This window comes from Ursus americanus, chromosome 3 (genome assembly GCF_024610735.1).
Source record: "Ursus americanus isolate L20-20 chromosome 3, mUrsAme1.1.p, whole genome shotgun sequence".
NCBI lineage: Eukaryota > Metazoa > Chordata > Mammalia > Carnivora > Ursidae > Ursus > Ursus americanus.
Window position 1 is genome coordinate 28,004,415 of NC_142129.1, and position 23,517 is coordinate 28,027,931.

The 23,517-nt window shown below is 39.8% G+C and overlaps 1 protein-coding gene across 8 annotated transcripts in view; it reads left to right on the top strand.

The window, feature by feature from the left end:
- Window positions 1-23,517, top strand: part of CADPS2 (calcium dependent secretion activator 2) — a 513,174-nt gene that overhangs the window by 409,323 nt on the left and 80,334 nt on the right. For all 8 annotated transcript variants that reach the window (XM_087860858.1, XM_087860859.1, XM_087860857.1 and 5 more), the window contains one exon: window positions 17,536-17,639. In XM_087860858.1, coding sequence (XP_087716984.1) covers window positions 17,536-17,639 — 104 coding nt within the window. The remainder of the gene's footprint in view (window positions 1-17,535; window positions 17,640-23,517) is intronic.

Consider the following 23,517-nt stretch of genomic DNA (forward strand, 5'->3'; position numbering starts at 1 on the left):
CGCTTGCCTTGACCTGAGAGCTTTCGCGTAGATCTGGGAGCTAGACTTACTGTAAATCTCAAACCGTGGAGGTGCCCCAAACAAAAGGTAGCATGGAATGAACAGGCAAAGTCTTTGTGCACTGAGGCTCTGTCTGGGCCCTTTGGTTGCCAGGTTTCCAGGCCTAACCCCCAAGTGCTCTCATTTTCAAAGTCTCCGTTGAACAGGTAAAGATGCTTTCCCAGAGGACCACACTGCTTGCTTTCTTTAAGAGAAGTTGCACTTTGGCAGTCCTTACGTCATTGGGATGTGTTTGCCATCTGGGTGGCATTTTAATTTAGCACTCCATTGTCAGAGTGTAGCGATAAATAATAAATAAATAAAATCTGTTGTGCTTAAGTGCCTGTGTGTATAGAAGTGAGTAGATAAAAAACTGCACAGTTGACGAGGATATTTTTTGATAGTGAATAATTTCTTATATTTCTACAATAGCTGTTTTCTCTCATAAAAGTTGTATGTGTTATAAATTTAATTTTAAAATGGTTTTGAGTATTATATGCTATGATGAATTCAGGTTACTAACGTCTAAATAATAGACCTGAAATTTTGCACTCTCATTAGAATTGTTGATACTCTGTAGGAGGTAATTTGCATATTGGAAGAAACAGAATTCTCAGCTTAAAAACTGGAAAGCAAAGTTGAAGAATTAAAGAATTTCTTTGTAGCCTTTTTGGACAGTGGGACTTTGGCATGAAAGTAAAACCTCTGTGACCATTACTGCTTCTGAGTCACCTGATGATTTAGAGACAAATTGATAAATGTAATTTCTGGTTGTAAGAGAGAATGACTTATTGTCATCTTTAAAATATTCTAGACAATCATAAATCTGTAAAGGGCTTTTCGTTTACAAAACTATATGTGTATATAGAGTAAAAACTGCTGCTTGAGCTATATCATCTGGATAGGGATCAAATTAAAATTTACTTTGTCCCATATACAAAAAAAACTGGGTATTTTTCAGACTGTCATTAGACGCTTTAAATTACCTAAGAAGATAAATTTTTCTTGATGACCATAAACTACATTTATTCCATCGTCTAATATGCAATTGAATGTTAAACTACCTTTTTCTCATCAATCTATTGAGTTAAATGTCTTTAACACCACTTCCTTGCGACACCAGTAGCCTTAGTCTATGTAATGTATACGCCAGAAAGTATTGGGGTCATATTCTCTTTTTAAGTACTACATAAGCGATATGAATTTGCTTTAGCCGTTTCCACAGCTCGTCTGGAATGAATGAGGATTTGTAGTATGTTTATTTGCTTCGGCTCTGTTCTCACCACCTCACCAGCCACCCAAGATAGCAACCCCACACTGTATAATTTGTGTTCACACCAATTAGTTAGCTCATGGCAATGTTGACAGATTAATTCCTATGAATCAAGAGATGTTTGGGGGACACAATAAGCAGGAGTTGCAGGGATTATTGACTAGACGAGGCAAATACAGACACGGGCTTCCATCCGACAGGGTTTTAAAGCTGTGCGTGTACCTTCAGTTAGCTCAAGGCAGGCTTCCGAGGCGAAGAGCGTGCTGTGCAGCTATACGTTAGCTCTCTGCACGCTCAGGCAGCCAACCACGTGAAAAGTCAAGCGAGGCCATGGGAGCACCCGGCATACGGTGGCAGCATGTTGGTAGTGCTGGAAACACTCTCAGGACCACTGCACTCACCACCCACAGCTTTAGTGACTGAAGGATGGGGAAGGTTCTGTCAACTCCAGACAAACCATGGAGACGTTTAAGGACACTTAGCACGCTCTCCTCTGAAATTGGTTCTGAGTCTGCATTTCATTACCATCCTTCCTGATTTATCTGAGTTTAATGGTGAGGCAGCATTAGTATCTGTCACTTGATTAAAAACAACTGCTGACAGCACTTTCCTGCTGCCTCTGGTTTGGGCTTTTCATATCTTACGTTGGCGTTAATGTTGCCAGCACTGGATGATTCGCCATGCTTCCGCCAAGGTGTTCTGTGACCTAAAGTAGTGGCATCTTTCCTTGAGTCACAGTCTTGGTCATGAGTCATCTACCCTTCCCTGCTTTATTTTGGTAGTGTGAGGTATAATAGATGAGGACAGTCTCCTTCAGGGATGGTCATAGCTGATTCCATATTCAAAATGAAACTGGATTCAATCTTGACTGATGTTCTTTTTCCAAATCAGGCTATCACAGGAACTTGATCTTAACTTCTTAACATCTTGATCTTAAATAAGTTTCGGGTATTGAAGAGCAATCCCTTTCTTTCCACCTTGAAAGCAGAGGAAGCCTCAGCTCTGTAGTTCTATACCTACAAACTTATTGGCATCCCCACCTACCCATGTCTTCTGTTCTCCGGCATCAAAGGATGAGGTATCTTCCTCTTTGAGGTTGATGCAGCCATCTTTGGTGTTGATCTCAATTGCACCTACCTCCTTCTGGATGGAAAGTACTCCGTCATATATCTCTTCTTTCTCCTGTTTCTCCGTTTTCTTTCTACATATTTCCTTTCCATCTACAACCATGGCATCTCCGTAAATAAAGCTGCCTTACCCTTACCTCTCCACCGCCTTACATCTGCCGTTCAAAGAGCAGCATATACTTAACTTTCATTTCGCTCACCTTCGCTGCACTTGTCTGCCCAAAGAAGTTTTCTTTCCAATCTCACCAGTCTGTCTGGTGGGGAGTTACACTAGCCGGGAGTGTAGATGAGCAGAGGGAGAGTGGATGGGGCATTGCCTTGAGACAATCAGTTCCTTTCCTTTTGCCTTTGGAGTTGGTGGCAGTGGCTGGTATCTGTGGCATTATCAAGCCTGGGCTCAGCTGTGCTGCCATGGGATGGAAACTGGAATGGGCTGAGCCACTCTCCGGCAGTCACGCCTTCACTCCTCTGCACCCCAACCACTAGCCTAGTGAATTACAACCTAAGGAGACTTTTGGTCATGTGCTGCGGCTTTGACTCTAACAGATTAATAAGGAATCCCTATCCTTAGGAGATGCCTAATGGATTAGTAGCAAAAGGGAGTTATCCATGTTCGTTCTGTATTCTGGGACCCTCTGCTCCAAAGCTGAAGTTTCTCTGCTCTCAAAGGACACAGGCAAGCACCTGCCCGCCATCTCATTCTGAGTTTCTCCAATGAACGCTCAGGTCAAAATAATTAGATTCCTGAGGAGTACAGCCTCTTACCAAAGACAAATGATATGTATCATCTGGAACTTATTATTATGTTTTAAAGATTTAAATTTAAATTAAGCATAATACATATACTCAAGGACATATAGGAAGATTCTAGCAATAGGATTCAGGAACAAGAAGTTGTGAAAAACCAAATGGAAATATTAGGTATGAAAATAATATGGTTGTAAGAAACATCAGATACAGGATGAATACAGCTGAAGAACTTATTAGTCATCTGGAAGATCAGAGTGAGGACAGCAGAAAAGGCAAAAGATGTAGCCAAAAATAAGAGAGAAAGAAAATAATGGAAGAGTATTATGAACAAAGACAAACACTGGAAGTCTAGATGAAATGGATACATTTCTTGAAAAACTGTTGGTGTGATCAACACAAGAAATGAAACTCAGGCCAATCAGTTTTAAAGAAATTGAAATAGTTGTCAGAACCCTCCCGTTCCCAAATCCCTAAGCCTGGTTGGTTTTGGAGGTGAGTTCTACCAAATTTTTAAGGAACAAATCCTATCCAAAATAACCTCAATGAAATGAAAAATGAGTGAAAACTGTCCACTTCATTTCATGAAGCAAATATAATCTTAATTCCCAAACCTGATAAAGGCAGTAGAACAAAAGAACATTATTACGGGCCCATTTCATTGTGAGCAAAAATGCAAAATCCCTAAGCTCACAAAATCCAACCATGTGTTGGGAAAATAATCAGTGGGATTTATCCCGGGAATATAAAAGGGGTTCAGCATCAGCAAACTAACAAACTAAAAGCAAAACTCGTATCTCGAGAGATGTTTTTTAAAAAGTATGTGGAACAGTTCAGTGCTAGCATGATTAAAAATTATACTGTTAGCATCCGAGAATTCCTTAACTTTATAAAGCCCGTATAGAAAAACCCTACAGCAAATATTTTACATAATGAAGAAAGTGTAGAGGCATTCCCACTAGGATTAGTGACAAGTACTTACAGTATCGTCACGACACTTGTGAGTCTTGGGCAACGTTAAAGGAATGAAAAAAGTAAACCTAAAGAACAGAAAGAGGAAATAAAACTATCATTGCAGATGGAAGAAAAAAAAAACCATCATTGCAGATGAAATGATCATCTCCCTAGAAAATCCAGCAGGATCTACATAGAACCTTTTAGATAAAAGAGTTCAGCAAAGTTGCCAGATGTAAAGTCAACCTGCTAAAATCAATACCCTTTCTCTACACTAGTGGTTCTCAAACGTTTAGTCTCACAAACTAATACACTCTAAAGATTCAGATCCCAAAGAGCTTTTGATTAGATGGGTTGTTTCTACCAATATTTGCCATACTAGAAGTAAAACTGAGAAATTTATAAAATATTAATGTTTACAAATAACAGTAGTAAACTCATCACCTGTCAACGAATAGCTTTTGAAAAAAATTTTTTTTGCACACCTCTTTAATGGCTGTCTTAATAGAAGACAGCTGGAGCCGGATTCTCATAGGTGCTGCTTGCATTGAGTCGGTTGCAATATGTTATCTTGGTTGATACATATTTTTAAGAAATCTGTCCTCATGCTGATATGTAGTTGGAAAAGGGAGGAGTATTTTAATAGACTTCTTTAGGTAATTCTGGGTTCTCCTCTCTGATATTATACCAAAGCTTGGCAAATGATAATTTCTTACAGCTTAATTGCAATATAGAATCTGAAAGCATATCAACGAACTTTTCATACTATTAAATCCAATTGATTGGTCATGTGCTTTGAATAGATCTTTGCCATGAATGATTTTTTAACACAATGTACCACTCATTTAGAAAATATCAGTCCACTGAGTTAAGATCTTCTTAGTGTTAACAAATATATTAAAAAGTCACCCTTGTGAATATCACCTGTCTCCTCAGAGAAGTCTCAAAGTCTTGGAAAGCTGTCAAGTTCATGACAGATACAAGTTTTCTAAAATTCTAGTTTTCCTGGGGCGCCTGGGTGGCACAGCGGTTAAGCGTCTGCCTTCGGCTCAGGGTGTGATCCTGGCGATCTGGGATCGAGCCCCACATCAGGCTCTTCTGCTATGAGCCTGCTTCTTCCTCTCCCACTCCCCCTGCTGTGTTCCCTCTCTCGCTGGCTGTCTCTCTCTCTGTCAAATAAATAAAAAAAAAAAATCTTAAAAAAAAAAATATTAAAATTCTAGTTTTCCTTGAAAGCTTTAATTTTATAATTAGCAACAAATACTATTTTTTTAAGGGACAGGTTTACTGCATTTTTTTTCAGAAAATGTCTGCCAAATACCCCAAGTCTAAATAAGCATACTTTGTCCATCAGTAGTCTTTTCAACTAAAAATGGTTCTCTGAAAATAACAGTGCCCCCACCAGACTCAAAGAATCACACACTTACCTTTAGACAATCATCACACTTCAGTGTGGAGATGTGCTTTATGCAAAGTTCTCATTTTGTCACAGATATTTAAAAATGTGTACTCAAGGGCAGAGATTCAATAAAGTTTGTTTTACTGTATTATCAAGGACTTTTGTCTGTAAAACTGGCTTTTTCTGGTGTGCGTGGGGGTGAAGAACCCAGCCATGAGTGTAATTTAGCAGCATGGCCTTGATTCATGCTGAAGTAACAGCCATTTTACCTGTCATTGCAGATGGAATTTTTTTTTTATAGATTTTATTTATTTATTTGACAGACAGCCAGTGAGGGGGGAATGGGAGAGAAAGAAGCAGGCTCCCAGCGGAGCAGGAAGCCCGATGCGGGCTCAATCCCAGGACCCTGGGATCACGCCCCGAGGTGAAGGCAGACGCTTAACCACTGAGCCACCTAGGCGCCCCTCTGCCGTTGCTTTTGTACCATCACTGTAAACATCAACAGAGTCAAAAAGGCAAAAAAAAAAAAATCAGTATTATGAGAATAATTTTGACCTCACAGATCCCTGAAAAGTCCTGGGGATCCCCAGTGGTCCACGGACCACACTCAGAGAACCACTGCTCCACACAAGAGATCAAGTAACTAGGAAATATAAACAAGAGGTATCTTTTACAGTAACCAGAGTATAAGACATCCACGAATTGACTTTGCCAAAAGCATGTAAAATTTCCTAGATCTCTAAAGAAAAATTTGAAATTCAAAGGTTATAGAGATTAATCTAAATAGATGTAAGACGGGGACACCTTGGTGGTCTAGTAGGTTAAGCAACCGACTTGGTTTCAGCTCAGGTCGTGATCTCAGGGTCATGAGATCGAGCCCTGGGTCAGGGCTCTGTGCTCAGTGTGGACTCTGCTTAAGACTCTCTCTCCCTTGATCCTCCCCCCCACACACACACTCACACACACACACTCCCACTCTCTCAAATCTTTAAAAAAAAATCGATATAAGATGGTCCATACCCTAAGAGGGATGACTTGATAGTATAATATATAAACTCTCCCCCAAATTAATCTATACATTCATTGCAGTGTCCCATCAGAATTCCAGTTTTTTTTTTTTTAAGAACAGAAATTTAAATGGAAGAATAAAGGGTATTGAATAAGTCAACTTAAGGCGGGGGGGGGGGGGGAAGCGTATGAAGACTTGCCTTGCCTGACACTAAGATTACAAAGCCATCACCGAAGCCTGTGGAGAAGAATGTAGACTCCTGTACAAATGGGAGTCTGCTCTGCTTCATCCATAATAAAGTGGAAACATAAATCAGTGGGGAAAGGATGGGCTGTTTCAGAGATGATGTTAGAAAGAAGGGCTACCTGGGCACCTGGGTGGTGCAGCGGGTTAAGGGCCGACTTTTGGTTTTGGTTTAGGTCATGCTATCAGGTGCCTGGGATAGAGCCCTGCAGGGGGCTCAGCACCAAGTGGGGAGGAGGGTTCGGCTTGAGACTCTGACTCCCTCACCCTCTGCCTTTCCCCCACTGCACGCACGTGCACACATGCTCTCCTTAAAAATCTTTAAAAAAAAAAAAAAAGACTAACTGGAAAAAAAATCAGAAACATCAGAAACTTCAATGTAATGAAGTTATTTCAACCACTATGCATTTAGTATTTCTCTCTATTATAACTATCCCCGACTAATGTTTTTACCTTTGCACTTCCTTGATGATTTTCAAAGCTTATACCTATTTGAGTTGATGCAAAATAGCTTTAACTTTCTTATAAAACATAACATGTTCCATTTCAGTTACTTCATTTTCTACATAGAATTGTCAGCTAACCATCTATACTTGGAAAAAATACTTAGCCCCCTCTAAAGTGATGCCTTGAAAGCTCCATGAATCATACTGATTCACAGTTGCAAGAGGAAAAAGATTCATAAGATAATGTAACCACACGAAATAATGCATCAGGAGTACTTAATTGAAGATATCCCAGATTCTCCAGGATCTGGAAATATATTCTTCCAAAAACTTCTCTTCGATAAATATTTGTCTTCTGTAGAAATTCTTAGCGAGAACATAAGCACCTCCTGAAAAAACAAAGCATTTATGTAATGTCTCCTTTGGTGTGCCCCTTACTGGGGATTATTCCCTCAGCCGTGATCTATAACACTCTGAACAGCTCTTGCTAGAATCTTATCTCCTTCCTCTGAAGATGCATAGAAATCTCGTTACAAGTGTTCAACACCTGTTCCCTAAAAGGTCTCAGAAAGGATGTCAGTTTACTCAGCTCACTTGACAACGTGTCATGTATTGTTGTGTGTGTGTGTGTGTGTGTGTGTGTGTGTGTGTGTGTGTGGAATGCGATGCACAGATAAATACAGTCTTGACATAGCAAGTTTTCTTTCTTTTATGAGCAATTTGGTAGAATTTATCATCCTCCAAATCCAAAGTTCGAAACCAGCTGATTGGTGACCTTTTCATTTATTTACTAACATGTGTCAACAGGTAAACCGAGTGACGGATAGCAGTGTGGCTCCGGCAGCACCTTGTTAATCTGAGTAGTTGAGATGTATTAAAAAGTCTTTTCCAATTGGGCAAAACCAGGGTAATGCAAAGTGACAGATTTCACCTCTTTATTTCTCAACAGAGTTTGTAAGTACTCAGAGCCTGGACAGATGAATAGTTTGAAAAATTAGAGTTCAGTACTTGTGGGTTATAACTAAGTGGCCATATAGCTTCAAGCACTAAATTAAAAGGCCTAATCAGTGTTTGTAATACCAGATTTTTCTCATTTCAGAAAAATAAACCTGTAAAATATCCCTGAGGCATTTTGTATACATACATTTTCATAGTGGCTGGCAAACCCAGGATGTTAAAACTGGAGAAATATTTAAGATATTACTAAGCCCAACCCTCCTCTCTACACCTGGTCTTTTTTTTTTTTTTTAAGATTTTAATTTATTTGTCAGAGAGAGAGAGCACAAGCAGGGGGAGCAGCAGGGAGAGAGAGAAGCAGGCCCCCCGCTGAGCAGGGAGTTGGATGCAGGGCTCGATCCCAGGACCCTGAGATCATGACCTGAGCCGAAGGCAGATGCTTACTGACTAAGCCACCCAGGCACTCCATCTACACCTGGTCTTTACACCTGTCCAACTAGGAGACATTCTCCAAATCTAAGCGTCAAATATCACTACTAACACATTAATTGGCTGCCCTAACACATCTTTCTTCTTTATCAGAGGAAACAGAGATACATATAGACATCAAGATCTTGGACTCATTTCTTAACACCCAAGGTTACAAATGTTTTCATAGTCTATCTTTCATATTGTTTTCTTTCCTTCTTCAGCTTGCCTCCCAGCTGGGGAGCAGTCCCTTTCACCCTCCTATTGCCCATTTCCTAACATCTTCATCCCCACCGCCTCATGGGATCCTGCCTTGCCTGATTCCCATTGTTTACGGCAGACCTTCTCCTTGAGAATGAAAGAGAGTTTAAGGGGCAGGAGGAGAATTGGGCATGTGAAGGTGTGATGGTACTTCTTTGATGCATGAATATAACAAATGACCGTGAAAAGGCTGTTTTAAGTAAATGTAATTAGAAGACAAGAAGAACTAGGCATGAAATTTAAGATGCTATAGACCTTAATTATATGATAATTTAGTATTGGCCTGGCAGTTGCAATAACTGAGATTATTCTGATGGCTTTCAATTTCTGAATCAATTATATTGAGAGGAAATGTATAATGTATGTATAAAGAACAGTCATACCAAGGAGGTCATTTATCAGTTTCAGCTGCTAAATGTATATCAGTGTGAGGTGTGTGTGTATATATATAATACATATATACAATATATAGGACATAAAGATATATATCAGGGCTACAGACCACTCTTTAGGAAAACCCCTGCTTTATAATTAGCAGGTAGAATTGCCAGTGGAAAATTTTTACGCTGTCATTAGAATCCTGCAGTATATTTCTAGCCAGAGTCAAACAGAGCTAGCTAAATATCCATCATAGAGAGTTTTCTTCTCTTTCAAGCCTTCATAGTCCTTGCAGCCAGCAACATTATAATGATTTTTTTTTCCTGTGAGATCTTGGATCTTCCTGCTTCACAAACTTGAGAGCCAGGGCCTCCATAGTTAAAAGGAAAATTTAATAAAACTCAAACGAAGGTGTCTATGTTTCTCTACTCTTATGAAATCACAGAAAACCCTGTGACAACTGTTAAACCACATATTAAAGCCTACTGATGTTTCTCTAATTCCATCACCATCATCCCTTAGTTTAAGATCTTAAGAAGAGACTGTGTCTCCATATTCCTCCTAAAGAAAGTCTCACAAAGCATTACTGACATCTACCTCACATATGTATTTGGCTTTTTATGGCCCGTTGCTCCTGGATCTCCACTTGTTCTTGGCTTCTGCAGATTGTTCAGTTTGGGTCCAATCTGGCTGCTATTGGCCTATACTCCAGTGGCCAGTTCTCCTTTGTTCCACAGTTGACCATTGGCTTAAAAATGAATTTATTGGTGGGCCGGATAACCCAGGGAAAGTAGTTAATGTGACCGTCACCACAGGACAATTATTCCAAGGTACTACATCATTAGCGTGGTTAATTCCGAAGAGGTATTAACTGGAACTTTGTTTTCAATGACAGGGTCATTAAATGAGTTGGTCCCAAAGGGGTTCTAGGAATTAGCAGGCCACAGACCTATTTGTTTTCAAACACCTGTGGTATTAGTGTTCTCACGGATCCTAAACAGTTTTAGGGAGGACATAACATCCTAGGTATTTTCATTCACACAGAATCGTGCAAATACGCACACCGTCCTACCTGGAGTAACCTTGCAGAAAAGTAAAACGTGTTCAGATTCTACACAAAAAGTCACCTTTTTCTCCCCTAAAATGAAGTTTATACAATGATGTAGCTTGATTTCAGGTAAGGGAGGAAATAATCTGAAGTTTCAACAGGTCGCCTTTGTATTTAAGTTCATTTTTCATAAACACTAGTAGTTCTCAAAGTACATTCCCCAGACCAGCATCATTGGCGTCTCTCGGGAACTTGTTAGGCAAATTCTCGGGTCCCAAACAAGACCGACTGAAACTGAAACTCCGAGCACGATGCCAGGTGGTCTGTGTTTTAACGAGCTTTCCAGGAGGTTGGTGCCTGCTGAAGTTGAGAACCACAGATCTACAAGGAAGGCATTCGCTTCATTGATTGAAGGAACATATGTTCCAGCACTCAAAGAACTGTACTCGCGTTACGCTGCAGTCGGACAAACCGGGAAGGGGTCAATGTTAGCTTATTCTCTTGCATTAATTGACAGCATCAAGTCTTGCGGAGTCAGATTTTGGGCAAGTTGGAGTCAGGTTGGCCCTGAAGAGTTGGGGAAATGGAGCCTAGTTTTAGAAGCCACTCTCCCCTAGATTCTGAGGCAGCCTTCTTAGCAGGTTACCTCCTGTCTCCTCTAGGTGACTAAGTTGAAAGAGATCCCCCAGAATCAGCTTGTCACAAGTTCTGAAGGTGGCTGGCAGGTTGGGAGGGGGAGGGGTGGTTTTGCTTAATGGTAAAGAAACTATTTGATCTGCTACCCTCCTTTGCCTCTCAGGAAGAGAAGTGCCACGAGTATTGAGCTCTAGCCAGGGTTAGGACTCCCATGTGCCCGGTGGGGCTAGGCTCTGGCACTCTGTCACCGCAGGTTGCTGTGGCTAGAGCCAGAGGATGAGTCAGAAAAAACCCTCCATAAAAGTTCCGACTTTCCCATTGAGTCATCAGTATGGATCATGCAAAGGGGGAGAACATTGACCCCAACAGGAATTAAGGTTAAAATTAGGACAGAATCAGGAGCCAGTAGAAATTCCCTGAACCAGTTAGACTGGTCTAAAGGGCTTTATAAGTGGGAGAAGACATCTAACATGGAGCAGTAGCTCAGATGGAACCTTTTCTGATCTAATTGGAACACATCCTTTACGAGCCCGTAGCAGTGTGCAGTGTGGGTGTGCGTGTGATGTGGTGTCGCCTTATACTTCTGTAAGGTGAGAAAGGAGGAAGCAGTCACTATCTACTTTGGTAGAGGGGGACAGCACAAAGAATTGGATGGGTCCATTCAACCATTGCCCAGCCAGGTGTGAGGGTAGATACGTTTTTCCAACCAGCAGTCCATGGAGAGGATGCAGATCGTCCTTGCCACCGGATGACCTTTGGGGTTCCAGGAAGAAGAAATCAGATGTCGTACCCTTGGCCCAACTTTCTTGATCTTTTAAACCTAGCAAGGCAAAGCCTTAGATCTCACAGTGTATCCCAGGTGAATGCTTCCATCTTGCTGACCTCCCTCCTCCTTCCAAGCTGTGGTCCTTCGTCTCCTTTCACTACAAGGTGTTCATGTTTGCCTTTCCTCCGCTTCTTTTCCTCTTTTTCTTTTCTTTCCCTCAGGACCCACAGTTATCCCTTAGTTCCTCCTTAAGTCTTACAAGTGTCTCACCTCAGTTCTGTCCTGAGCATCCGGACTTTCTCCTCATCCATCTGATCGATGTTCTTTAGAGGAAGGGAAACGCAACAGAATGAGTGTGGGGTTTTTTTGTTTGTTTGTTCTCTTCAGACAGAAGGAAGAGAAAGGTGGGAGCCTTCAATGTTAGACTGCTGCTAGCTTTCTCTGATCTAGGGTTTCTGACCTCAAACACATACCCATTAAAAGAAGCATTTCCTTCTGAAGATCTCCGTATGTTATCCATGAGCAATTTCAAGCCTTCCTGTTGACATATCTTTGATCCTATTGCGTGCAAGATATTAATGATGTTTTTGCATATTGAGTGCATTTAATTAACTATCAGAGCTTTATAGCAGAACTTCCTCATATTTAACAAAAGCAGATGGTATGTAGCTATCCTCTACCTTATAATGGTTCGGGTGAAAGATACAGAATTTCTTGGAGGCAGAAATATTACCTTGTTCATCGTTGTATCCCCTTAGTTGTTAGTACAGTATCTTCCAGGCAGTCAATGTTTGTTGAATCAAATTCAGGGTCACAAAATCGGGATGTTGAAAAACGAAGCAAGATCTTAGTGCATATATAGAAATTACTTTTTGATGCACTCTAGCTGGTTATCATGACCTAGATGCAAGGAAGAGAAGTATTATGATGGCGTTATTACCATGGTCCTTCAATCCATCATCTTGAATTTTTTTTTCCATTGGAATTTTCAAACTTTATTATTATTATTATTATTATTATTATTGAATTCTATATTTTGTTTAGTTGAAAGTATAGATATGAGTTTGTAAGACTTAAGGTCAAATACCTTACAAATTTTTCCATATCCTATATGGGAAAAAAAAGGACTGAAGTGATCTTATTGGTCTTTTCCCCAAGTCCCCTCGCAACCTTCACTCTGAGCATTACTGTGTATCCACCACTAGAGATTTTGACGGGAAATGGCTGGAAGGGAGGCAGGTGGGGAGAATATGCTGGAAGTATGCAGTGAGGGAGCAGAATGAAAACCTACCAAAGCAAAACAGCCAAGCTGTCTTCTTACATCTCCCCACCTCCCTACCTTTTCTCTAGTGAGACCTCTTCTTAAATGTACAGAGGTATAATTAAAAGGAATTGCTTTGAGAAGCCAAGGAGTGTTATTGTAAAAAAGTAGAAGTATTCCAAAATGAAGAAAGATCATACCTAAGAGCAATGCATTGAAAGTCATGAAGAAGCTTCACTACTCTGGGCATATTCATTTTAAATATTATTTGAAATATATTACAACAATCAGCAACTTGGTGTGAAGCTTGAAGGATATAGAGACATCTGTAATACTGTGAAAATGTTACAAAAAGTGAAAGTGAACATTTTGAGGAGGAATTCTCAAATACTCAGTGTTCAGATTTTTAATGGGGCTGTTGATAACCTTGTTATCTAATAGAGTTCTGGCTATAGAATGCATTAAACTTCTTGGCAATAGTCAAATGAGTGACAGCCAGGGATGGCATACACAGTGTACTTGATAAAGATGCTATTTATTTAAAGTATTAGAGTGGCCATTATGTTCAAGTACAAAGTTCTGCTTCCTCTCAATAAATTTAGTCTAGGAAAAATAAAATGTTTTAGACTGTTTTTAAGTTTCGGTAGAACACAGGGTACTCTCAGAGCTGAAGATAGTGTCAGATGTAAAAGCTGGTTTTGACATATTCACACGTAAACAGAAATAAGTTTTCAGGTTGTTTCTGTGATTTTTCTCCATTATTGCATACTTATGGCTAAGGATATGGTGACTTTATAAACCCTTCAAGCTTTCAGCCATTTCAGGAGTTTCTATTGAATACATACGGTCAGTTTAGTGTGTGTGTATGTGTGTGTTATTCAGAGAATTGAAAATGAAAAAAATTCAAGTCTTTGTGTTATTGCTGCTTATCTGACATGAGAGGTAGATTTTAATCCTATCTCAGCTTGTGCCCTGTATGACCTTGGACACCTTCTTAAACTTCTCCAAGAACTCTTTTTCCTCATCTGGAAATGGGGGCCATAATTATCTAACTTGCAGAATGATTGTAAGGATTCAGTAAATAATGTACTAAAGTAGGTAGGAAAAATAAGTGGGTTTTTTTTGTGATAAAAACAAATATTGTTGTCTTTCTATTTCCTTATGAAAAACACATGATATAAACATAGAAATATGTTCAGACAATATAATCCAATGTACCGAAAGCCCAACATTTATATTTATAGGAAGCATAGAATTTATTACCTAGAAGGAATTATAGAGATTCTAGGGTTCAGTGACTCTTAGCATTTGTTTGGTTTAAGGACCACTTTGAGAACCTGAAAGTTATGATCCTTCTTTTCCCCACAATGCCTCTCTACACAGAAATTAGCATATAATTTTAAGGATACACCCTAAAACTATTCCTAATCTCTAAATCCCTTGGGTTGAGAATTCTCAATTTAATTCACCACTTTCAATCTAACGATGGAAAAATTAAGGAATATAAGTGATATGCTCTTAAGAATTAAAAATTATTTTGAGAACTCTTTTACAAAATAGTCTTTCTCTAATACTTTAAGCATACAGCATTCATCAGTTTTTTGAGCGTTGTTCTCAGACTACAGCTGCATTTCATTAGTGGATTTGCTGACTAGTCCACCTTCAGCGTGTTAGTGACAGAAGAGCTATTGGCAGTCTCACACAAAGTTAATTGAAATAACTTGGGTACTGATTTTACTTTTAACACAGTTTTTCCCCAAAAATTGTGTTCTTGCACTGTCAGTAAACATTCATTAGGTACCTGTGCTATTGAGAGCACAAGATAAGGAGACCCAGTTTCTGACTTTGATTTGGGCACAGTCGAGTAACAGGCTCATAAGCCCCTAAGAGGGAAGCTCAGAGAGAGGAACAACTCATTCAGCCCCAGAACTTTGAGAAGGTCCCACAGTTAAGGTAACATTAAAGTTCTATCTTCAATGACGAGTAGGAGTTATCTAGGCAGAGAATCCAAATATCTTAACTCCCTGTGTGTGCAGATTTTGCAATGCTTACTTATCTTTTTAGTTTAGGATAATTAATTTATACATATCTGGAAATTAGTCCTCAAATCTATGGCATGTCACATTGAAGACCCATTCCCTAGTGTCATCAACCATGTACCCTCATTCTCTGAGCCACACAGGCTCCAATCCTCAGGGTCATTCTCCTCTATGGCCTACCATTTCTAGTTACTCACAAGGGCTTGCAAATTCTTTCTTCAGAGCACCCCTGCACTTTCCTATTCTGTTCCCACTACCATCTTCCCATAGTTCTCTATTTTACTAGCCCTGACCCAGGTTGCACAACCTCACCAATCCTTTTTTCTACACAACCACAAACACATGTTCCTAAAATTAATTTAATCTGAAGCCTTGCAAAGAAACACTTGCTCTAAGTTATACATAGAATGTGTTATCCAGTATACTTATTATCTTACTTAAAGCCTGCCACAATCTGACCTCAGGCTCATCACCCATTATTTCTCCAGCACATTTGTACTCCAACTGGCAAGGGCAAGGCAGAGATGGTAAGAGCCCACATTAAGCTCAGGTCTCACCTTCTCCACTTGCTAACTGTTGCACTTCATCTCTCCAAGCTTGTTTCCTTATCTCTAAGTTATATGGACAAATAACCAAACAACTTAAAGCTGTTGGGGAAATTAGTGTGATGATGCATGGAAAGTGCCTGGTGCTATGCCTGACACATTAACTGGCTCTCAATAAATGGTAACATTTGTAATCATCATCATCATCATCACCTTCCTCTGAAATGCACCACATCTCTGTCACACAGTCATTTCTAAAAACCCATTCTCTACTTACGCAGGTCATTTGTTATTCCTTTAGGACCTGCTTCAGGTCCTATCTACCTTCCTGCTGATTCCTCCCCCCAAACCAACTTGCTCTCAGCAGTTCTCACCTCTCCCACATCACTGCTATGTTTGCTCTACAGTGTTTCCAAACTTTTCTTAAGGATCTTGTCTTTCTCACCAGACTTTAGTAGCTAGAGCTGCCCCCAAATGGAGCAGACTGTCTTGCAAAGTCATGAGCCTCCTTGACTTCACCCTCTTTTGAGGATGTTGAAGTGATCATGAAACAGATGGAAGATTGGATAGTTGATGTCTAAGGATTCTTTCAGTAGTGATTTTTGGAGTCTGAGCCGTTTAAGATCAGGGGCATGGCTTATACCTCCTCCCACTTCTCACAGCTAAGAACATTATAGGCACACTCAATTAGGTGGTGTTTGGCGGATTGGTTTTCTGCTCTTGATCCCTGTTGCAGAGAAGCAGTGGCTTTCCATCCTGCGAGAAAGTTCGGAAGGATGAGTGCTGGGCAGGGAGATAGAAACCCCACTGTGACCTATATTAAACTTACAGTAAATGTTTAATGAACAAGCACCAGCCATAAGCAATGTTTCACTGCTTCATTGTATATCCCTTGGAAACAAGCAAATGGAAGAGTATCCTCCAAATTTAAGGCTGAAGTTTTAGGAAGCAGTTGAAGGAAAAGAGCCATTGCTGAAAAACAAAACTTAGGTTCCACAGAAAAAGCTCTTTTTCTGAAAATTTTATTTCCCTTCCTTACAACCTCCTTCCTGAGACAAAGAGTCCATGAATGTAAGACAGTGTTTATCTTCAATGTCCTTATTGAAAACTCTGTTCTTCACATTCAATTTTGAAATGGTTTCATTACACAGGGCCCCTCTGATTTCTGCCAGTTTGTTACATCTGTAAAATCAACTGCTTTTCCTTCTCTGTTGCTGAATTTCAGGTAGCTTCACTTAATCTCATTGTGGCCTGGCCTTTTTATACCAGTTTGCTTTGATGCTGAAAGAACCTGAAGCTTTAAAGCGTGCCTCCCCACCACTCTCCAGTTAGAGGAGGGGAGAGGGTGACCTAGTGGTGGATAGGGAAGGAGGGGAGGAAATCAGTTAATCGAAGGTTATCAGAGTGTTTTAGGTGACTTTTTACTTCTTGAATTGAAGATCAACATAAACTATATAGACATTTCAGGCTGAGAATTTAAGTAGCAACAAAAAAGCATGGTTTTTGCTAATGTCAGGAATGACTCATCTGGTAAGAATGGTATTGTATTGGCGATACAATACAGAGAGAAGGAAAAGACTGTGGTATCTGCTCTCTTTGTGTTTCCGACCTTGAGGAGAATGAGAACTCGTTTGTTGCAGAAGTTGAGCATCTAATGTGCTGATGCACCTGTTAGTTCTTCTATATTAAATGGCACAGCACTTGCAGTTCCCTGTGATTGCTTTGTGGGTGAAATATTTTCTGCAATCTGGTGAACTGTTTGGGTTGGTTTTTTTTAAGAATGTATTTATTTGTTTTTGGGGGGGGTTGTTTGCATTTCTTATTTCTCGAAAACATGCTTTCTATTCTATTTCAACACCCTGGTCTCCTCATTGCAAATTGGAATATGTTTGGCTTTTTATTTTCAAGGTAACATTATTATGATTTCTTTTTAACATAGAGACCATGAACCAGGCACCTCCTGCTCGAAAGCTGGAAGAGGTTCTTCATCTCGCAGAGCTCTGCATAGAAGTCTTACAGCAGAATGAAGAGCATCATGCAGAGGTGATGACTTGCTTTACCTGTCCTGTAAAGCTACCTATAATGCTTTGCCGTAGTGGGAACAGCACTGAGGTGCCCTGCCCGTAGACTGTGATATACATCTGGCCATTTACCTGTAAAAGACGGAGAACATTTGTGCAGTTCTTGAAACACAATTCCTATATGTTACAAAGGGGTTGTCTATATATATGATTTATTATCTATTCCTGACAACAGTCATGGAACACGGGAGAGCTTATGAGATCTGCCAAAGATGTACCAGTAGCAGGAAGCAAAGCTGGAGCACAAACCCCATCTCATGACGCCAGATTGCTTGCTTCTCCCCCTGTGCCATGACCACTTTAGTCTAGAAATGTAAATTAATGTGCAAAAGGAAAAGTAGTGATAAACTGTACCAGAATGAAAAACAAGACATCCATAACTAGCATGACTGATAACTAGTCTTTTATTCTTACCATCAAACTTTTCTTTAAATTTTCACTAAGCCTGCATTGTTCATACTTTTCTAAGGTTTTAATCATATATTAACATTCAGTCTATGGAGTAGTATTTCACCAGGCGAACTGCTTATTCTAAGACTCTAAAGTCTGTCTAATAGTCTTTCCTAAAACTCTTCCAAATAGTCTTGAGTTTATTTTTTAAAAAAGTTTTAGGACTTTGAGTTGGGTGGGGAGTGCCAGCTTTGGCAGCACATGTACTAAAATTGGAATGACTTGGGTGGGGAAAATATATGGAATTAAATAAATACAACCAATTTCAGTGCTCTAACAGTACTTTTATTCCTGAAGAAGCACATGAAATGGGCAAGAATTTTTTTGAAAGCCCAGATACTTAAGAATTTATAGAATATTTGTATGTAATGAAGCCAAGTTCTCAAAAATATAAGAAACTATAAGAAGTACATTTTAAGCAAATTCTTAAAAAAGAATATTCATGAAACCTTACTATAGGTAACTAAGATTTATGGTGTCTGGTTATAAATATGATCATTCAAAACATCTGCTTTTAGCTCACACTATGGAATCTAGTTTTTACCTTGCATCTGTCATGTGTGAACTTGCTATGGATATTGTATTTTAAACTGAAGAAACAGCTGCTTCAATAATTTGAAATGAATCCCCATGAGGATCTTTTCTAGGCTGGTACTACAGCTATGTTACAATGAGAATGATTATATGACAAAATATATGTGTGTGTTGTCTTTGTCTTTTGTTAAAAGGCATTATCATCAGAGTATTAGACCTTTTGAATTAAAAATTATTTCTGATTGGGTATTCAGTTGCAGTATATTTCACCTAAACAGGTACATCTAATATTCCCATACATTTCACAGAAATACTGTTTAATTTTCCTGCCCTCATAAGGAAAATAATTACTTTCCTTTCTCTTAAACATTATTAAATGTTGTCTACTCCATGCAATGACTAAATGCTTGTTAAAGATAATGTATCCAAACACAATTAAAATGTAAATAATATTTTCTAATCCACAAAAATATGGTTGACTTTATTGAACAGAGATAATCATAACTCATGAATATCGTTCTACTGTTTGCTGAAGTATAGAGCTATTATAATGACCTCTTTTAAAAATGCTTTGTAACACTTTGGCATTTTCCATCCCCCAATGCTTACAAATTCTTGGATTCCATCAGGGAAGAGAGGTGAGTGAAACTGTTCCCACTATTTTTCTAGCATGGAATAACTCTCTTAGTGAAGGTTAGATAGAATCCACTTTGATTATAGTTAATTTTAAAGCCAACTTATTTCTCCTTCCAATTAAAGACTATTTCTTGGAATGGGCTTACACTTACAGTGTTTTGGTAAATGTGTCTTATTAATAATTGCATGCATAATTAAGGCCAGCTGAAAGGATTTTGATAATTCGGTTTTCTCTTTTTTTTTTTTTTTTGCCTTCTTCTTTTAAGATTTTTATTTTATCTTTTTAAGTATTCTCTACACCCAACAACAGGGCTCAAACTTATGACCCCGAGATCAAGAGTTACATGCTCTAATGACTGAGCCAGCCACATGCCCGGCCTTTTTCTTTTTTTAACCAGAAGATCCAACTTTTTCTCTGAACAATACTGGGGAGTGAATTGGTCTGATTCTGAAGTCATTTCCAGAGTGAATTAGGAGGCTGAACTCTGCACTGATCTTTATCCTGCTGGATTGGATGTTCAAGCTGGGGTCGCTTCACTCCGTGAGAGAGCACCCAGCTCGGCTCCGTTGGTGGAGGTCAACATGTCTGCCTCACAGAGCCCTCCCATTGGCTCCTGTGCAGGCTTCTTTTACTTTTGTTCTACCTCTCTCACAATGGCAGTTTACTTTCAGGGCTAAGAGGTTGTTTTGATCTTTCAGCAGTTTCCCAGTCAAGCAGTTTTCGTGTCCTTCACATTTTTGACAGTGACTGGCTTATAAGACAATCCTCCCTTCTCTTGTACGGCCGCTCAACCTCTTCTCAGGCTTTTTTCTGATTTGTTTTCTCTTTAAAAAGATAGCTTAAGATCCTTTCCAGAAAATCTTTAAGGCTGTCTCCACGTTCCAGTGTCTAGACTGTGCCTGACCAGAATGTAGGCAAAACGATCTGTGTACTGTCCATCCAAAGGCCCCTCGCTTTGATGACAGCAGGAGGTCCCAGATGCTAATGAGAAAGCCTTGGGCTCTCACCAGCACACCGTCTTCATATATACCATTTGACTGATAAGAAAACTGATAAAGTCCCAGGAAGGTTGAGCAACTTGCCACACGTGCACAGGTGGTCGGTGGCAGGACTCCAGACCTGGGCACTTTGCAGTGAACTACATTGTTATTTCTCATTCAGTAGAGGGGTGCCATGGTTGTCTGACCCTGGTTCTGCTGCCAAGTTTCATACCGGGCATCACAGCAGGGATGTAAATGCAGGAGCGTTGATGGTGCGAGCCTGGAGATGTCCCTTTCCATTCCTTCTCTTTCTTTCCTTGCTGCCTGGTGTATCCTAGCACCCTGCCAACGGGGATGGAGTCCTGAAAATATCAGGAGAGGGGTGAGGGAAGAAACCGGGTCAACACAAGCACAGCTCAAGTTGCTACTTTGTTGGTTATTATTACAGCAGAGTCTAGATTTAAGGTCCCTAAAATAGTCTAAATGTAACACTGTCCAGCATGTCAGTGACACTGTAAGCAAAAAGGGTGTTTGGCAGAAATTGGGTATTTGCAGCATAGTTGGCTCTCAGCTCGCTGCACGTAGTTGATTCGCCTTGCACTTGAGCTGCCCGTGCCCCAGGCTCCTGCAGCAACAAAGGCAGAACAGGAAAGGAGTTCAGCGTGGACACACCTATTTGCACGTATGCTCACACACATGAATGTCAGTATCTGCACCAGATTATGTTTCTGGATGGATTCTAACAGGAAGAGAAAGGGTATTTGATATTTTTTCCCGTGTGTTGTGCGTTGTGACCTTGCTCTTCTCGTTAGCGTGTATATCTAAGGAACATCTTAAAGTCTGGTTATTTGTTCATGAACAAGATCTGTTTATTACCTACTACTAACTAAATTACAGTAATCTCAACAACTGAATTTGTATTAATTACATAGCATTATACAAATGCTATAGCATTTCTCACTGGATAGCCGCTAGTGAGATAAACCCACATTTTTAAGGGTGGTTTTAGGTTTCGGGTTAGATCAGCCTCTGGTCGAACAAATGTCCCTCGTTGTGGAAGAAGGTGACCAGCAAGATTTTTTTAGGTGGCAGAGTTATGGAGGCAGAATTCCATTTGCAGCAGGGACTCTCAAATGAACTTCATGGGCATAAATATCCTACCAAAAATGTTTGTTAATTATTTAGTAATTTTTAATACTATATATGTAATATATATAATAATACATAACAATAAGAGTACTATTTTACCCTGATATACGCTTTAAAGTATTTTCAGTTTATCATCATACTTGGTTACTTCAATATTTATATTCATGTATGAACCCAACTAGGGAGAGATTTTGTTGAATTGAAAGAGTTGTAAAATCTTATGGTTAGTCTGACAGTGGCTTAGGTGTCACCGTCTAGTCTATTCTACTGGTTCCTAAAAAGAGCTTACATATTTCTAGAATATGGCCCCTCAGTGTTACATAGCCAGGTGTGTGTGTGTGTATATTGGGGCCGGGGGTTATCCTACACACTAGACTATCTCCTGAGCTTTCAGGATCATCTACGAAATACAGGATTGCGAACTGATCTTTTCCTGGGGAAAAAATGAGCACATATGGCATCCCCAAATCAGATTCACTGTTTTTGCTCATTTATGAGCCATCCTCTTTTTTGTTGTTGTAAATGACAAATTTTGGCTATATGGTGAGGGTAAAAGTAATGAAAAGCCCCTGCCCTCAAAGAAATTAGAAAAGATATAAAGAAATAAGATATTTATAGATGCTCTTGCAAGAAAAAATCAGGACATTAACAGTGGTGTGATCTGCAAAACATGATAGACATACAGATAGACGGACAGGTAATGTGCTATATATTCTTAATGAAGAAGAGTCTACATGTGTTAAGAGCCTGATCTCTGCACTCCAGCTGACCCGTATTCAGTTATTGTTCTGCCACCTGCCAACTATTTGACTTTGGGCAAGTCGTTTAATCTGAGTTTGCTACTGTAGAAAATAACGATAGTTATAGCATCTACCTTTTCAGAAGGGTTGTTTCGAGGGTTAAATAACATGACACATAAAAAGCCTTTAGAACAATACTTGGCATGTAAAACATCTAAACTCACATTATAAGATCTGTATCGATTTCAGCTCATTTCTGTAATTACTGGTAATGATTAGTTTTTTTACTTTTCTAGATCAGGAGATTTTCATATTCATTGAATTTTAACAGCAACCAGAGGAGAGGTTAGGACAAGTATTATTATTGCCAGTGTGCAGATGTGGAAATGGAAATGCACCCAGGGAACTGATCTGCCCAGGAGTTCTCAAGTCTCCCCACTAAGTGCAGAAGCTCAGTACTCACTTCCAGTGTCAGGCTCCCTTCTTACCTGCCACTGTGTCCAATGACAATCAGAAAACAAATACAGCTTTCAAAGTATTGTCACCTTGCCACATACATTGTTTTCACTGCGTAAGATTTTTTTTATTGTTAGAACTTTGATAGAAATGGTTTGGCTAAAGGATTGTAATCAAGTTTTGTTTTGTACTTTCCTCCTAATCAAATTAAACATTGCCTTCTGCCTCTGCCGTCTCATTTACACTAATTAGTGGCTTAGCATTAGAGCCAGGGTGACTTTAACCCAGATAATCATGACTTGGTTGGCGCCCTACTGATGGGAGCGTTTCTGAGTGGGGTTTCCTCCTCCCTGGTGGAGACCCTGATGTCAGGAGCCTCTACCGTCTCCCATGAAGTGGTCCTCGAGGGAGGACATTATACAGCCTCTCCGCTTACTGACAGTCCAGCATGAGATGACTGACACCCAGCAGGATGGCAAAAAAGATGAGGGGATGTGTGTAGAATCCGCCCTGCGTTCTCAAGGTAACAGCCTGTTACCCTTGCCTTTTCTTTTCAGAGACTGTGATTGCTTAAAGCTTTCTCCAGTCACCTCTAGGAGAACAATAAGCATTCATCACAGATTGGCTTACGTTCATTAGGAATACAATTTGATGCACAGATATCTACTTCTGTAAAACATAATGAAAATTTTGAGTTGATGGCAAAATTTTGCCATCCGGAAGCTACTTTTTTTTCTTTTTTTTTTTTAAGATTTTATTTATTTATTTGACAGAGCGTGCGAGAGAGGGAACACAAGCAGGTGGAGTGGGAGAGGGAGAAGCAGGCTGCCCACTGAGCAGGGAGCCCGATGTGGGGCTGGATCCCAGGACCCTGGGATCATGACCCAAGCTGAA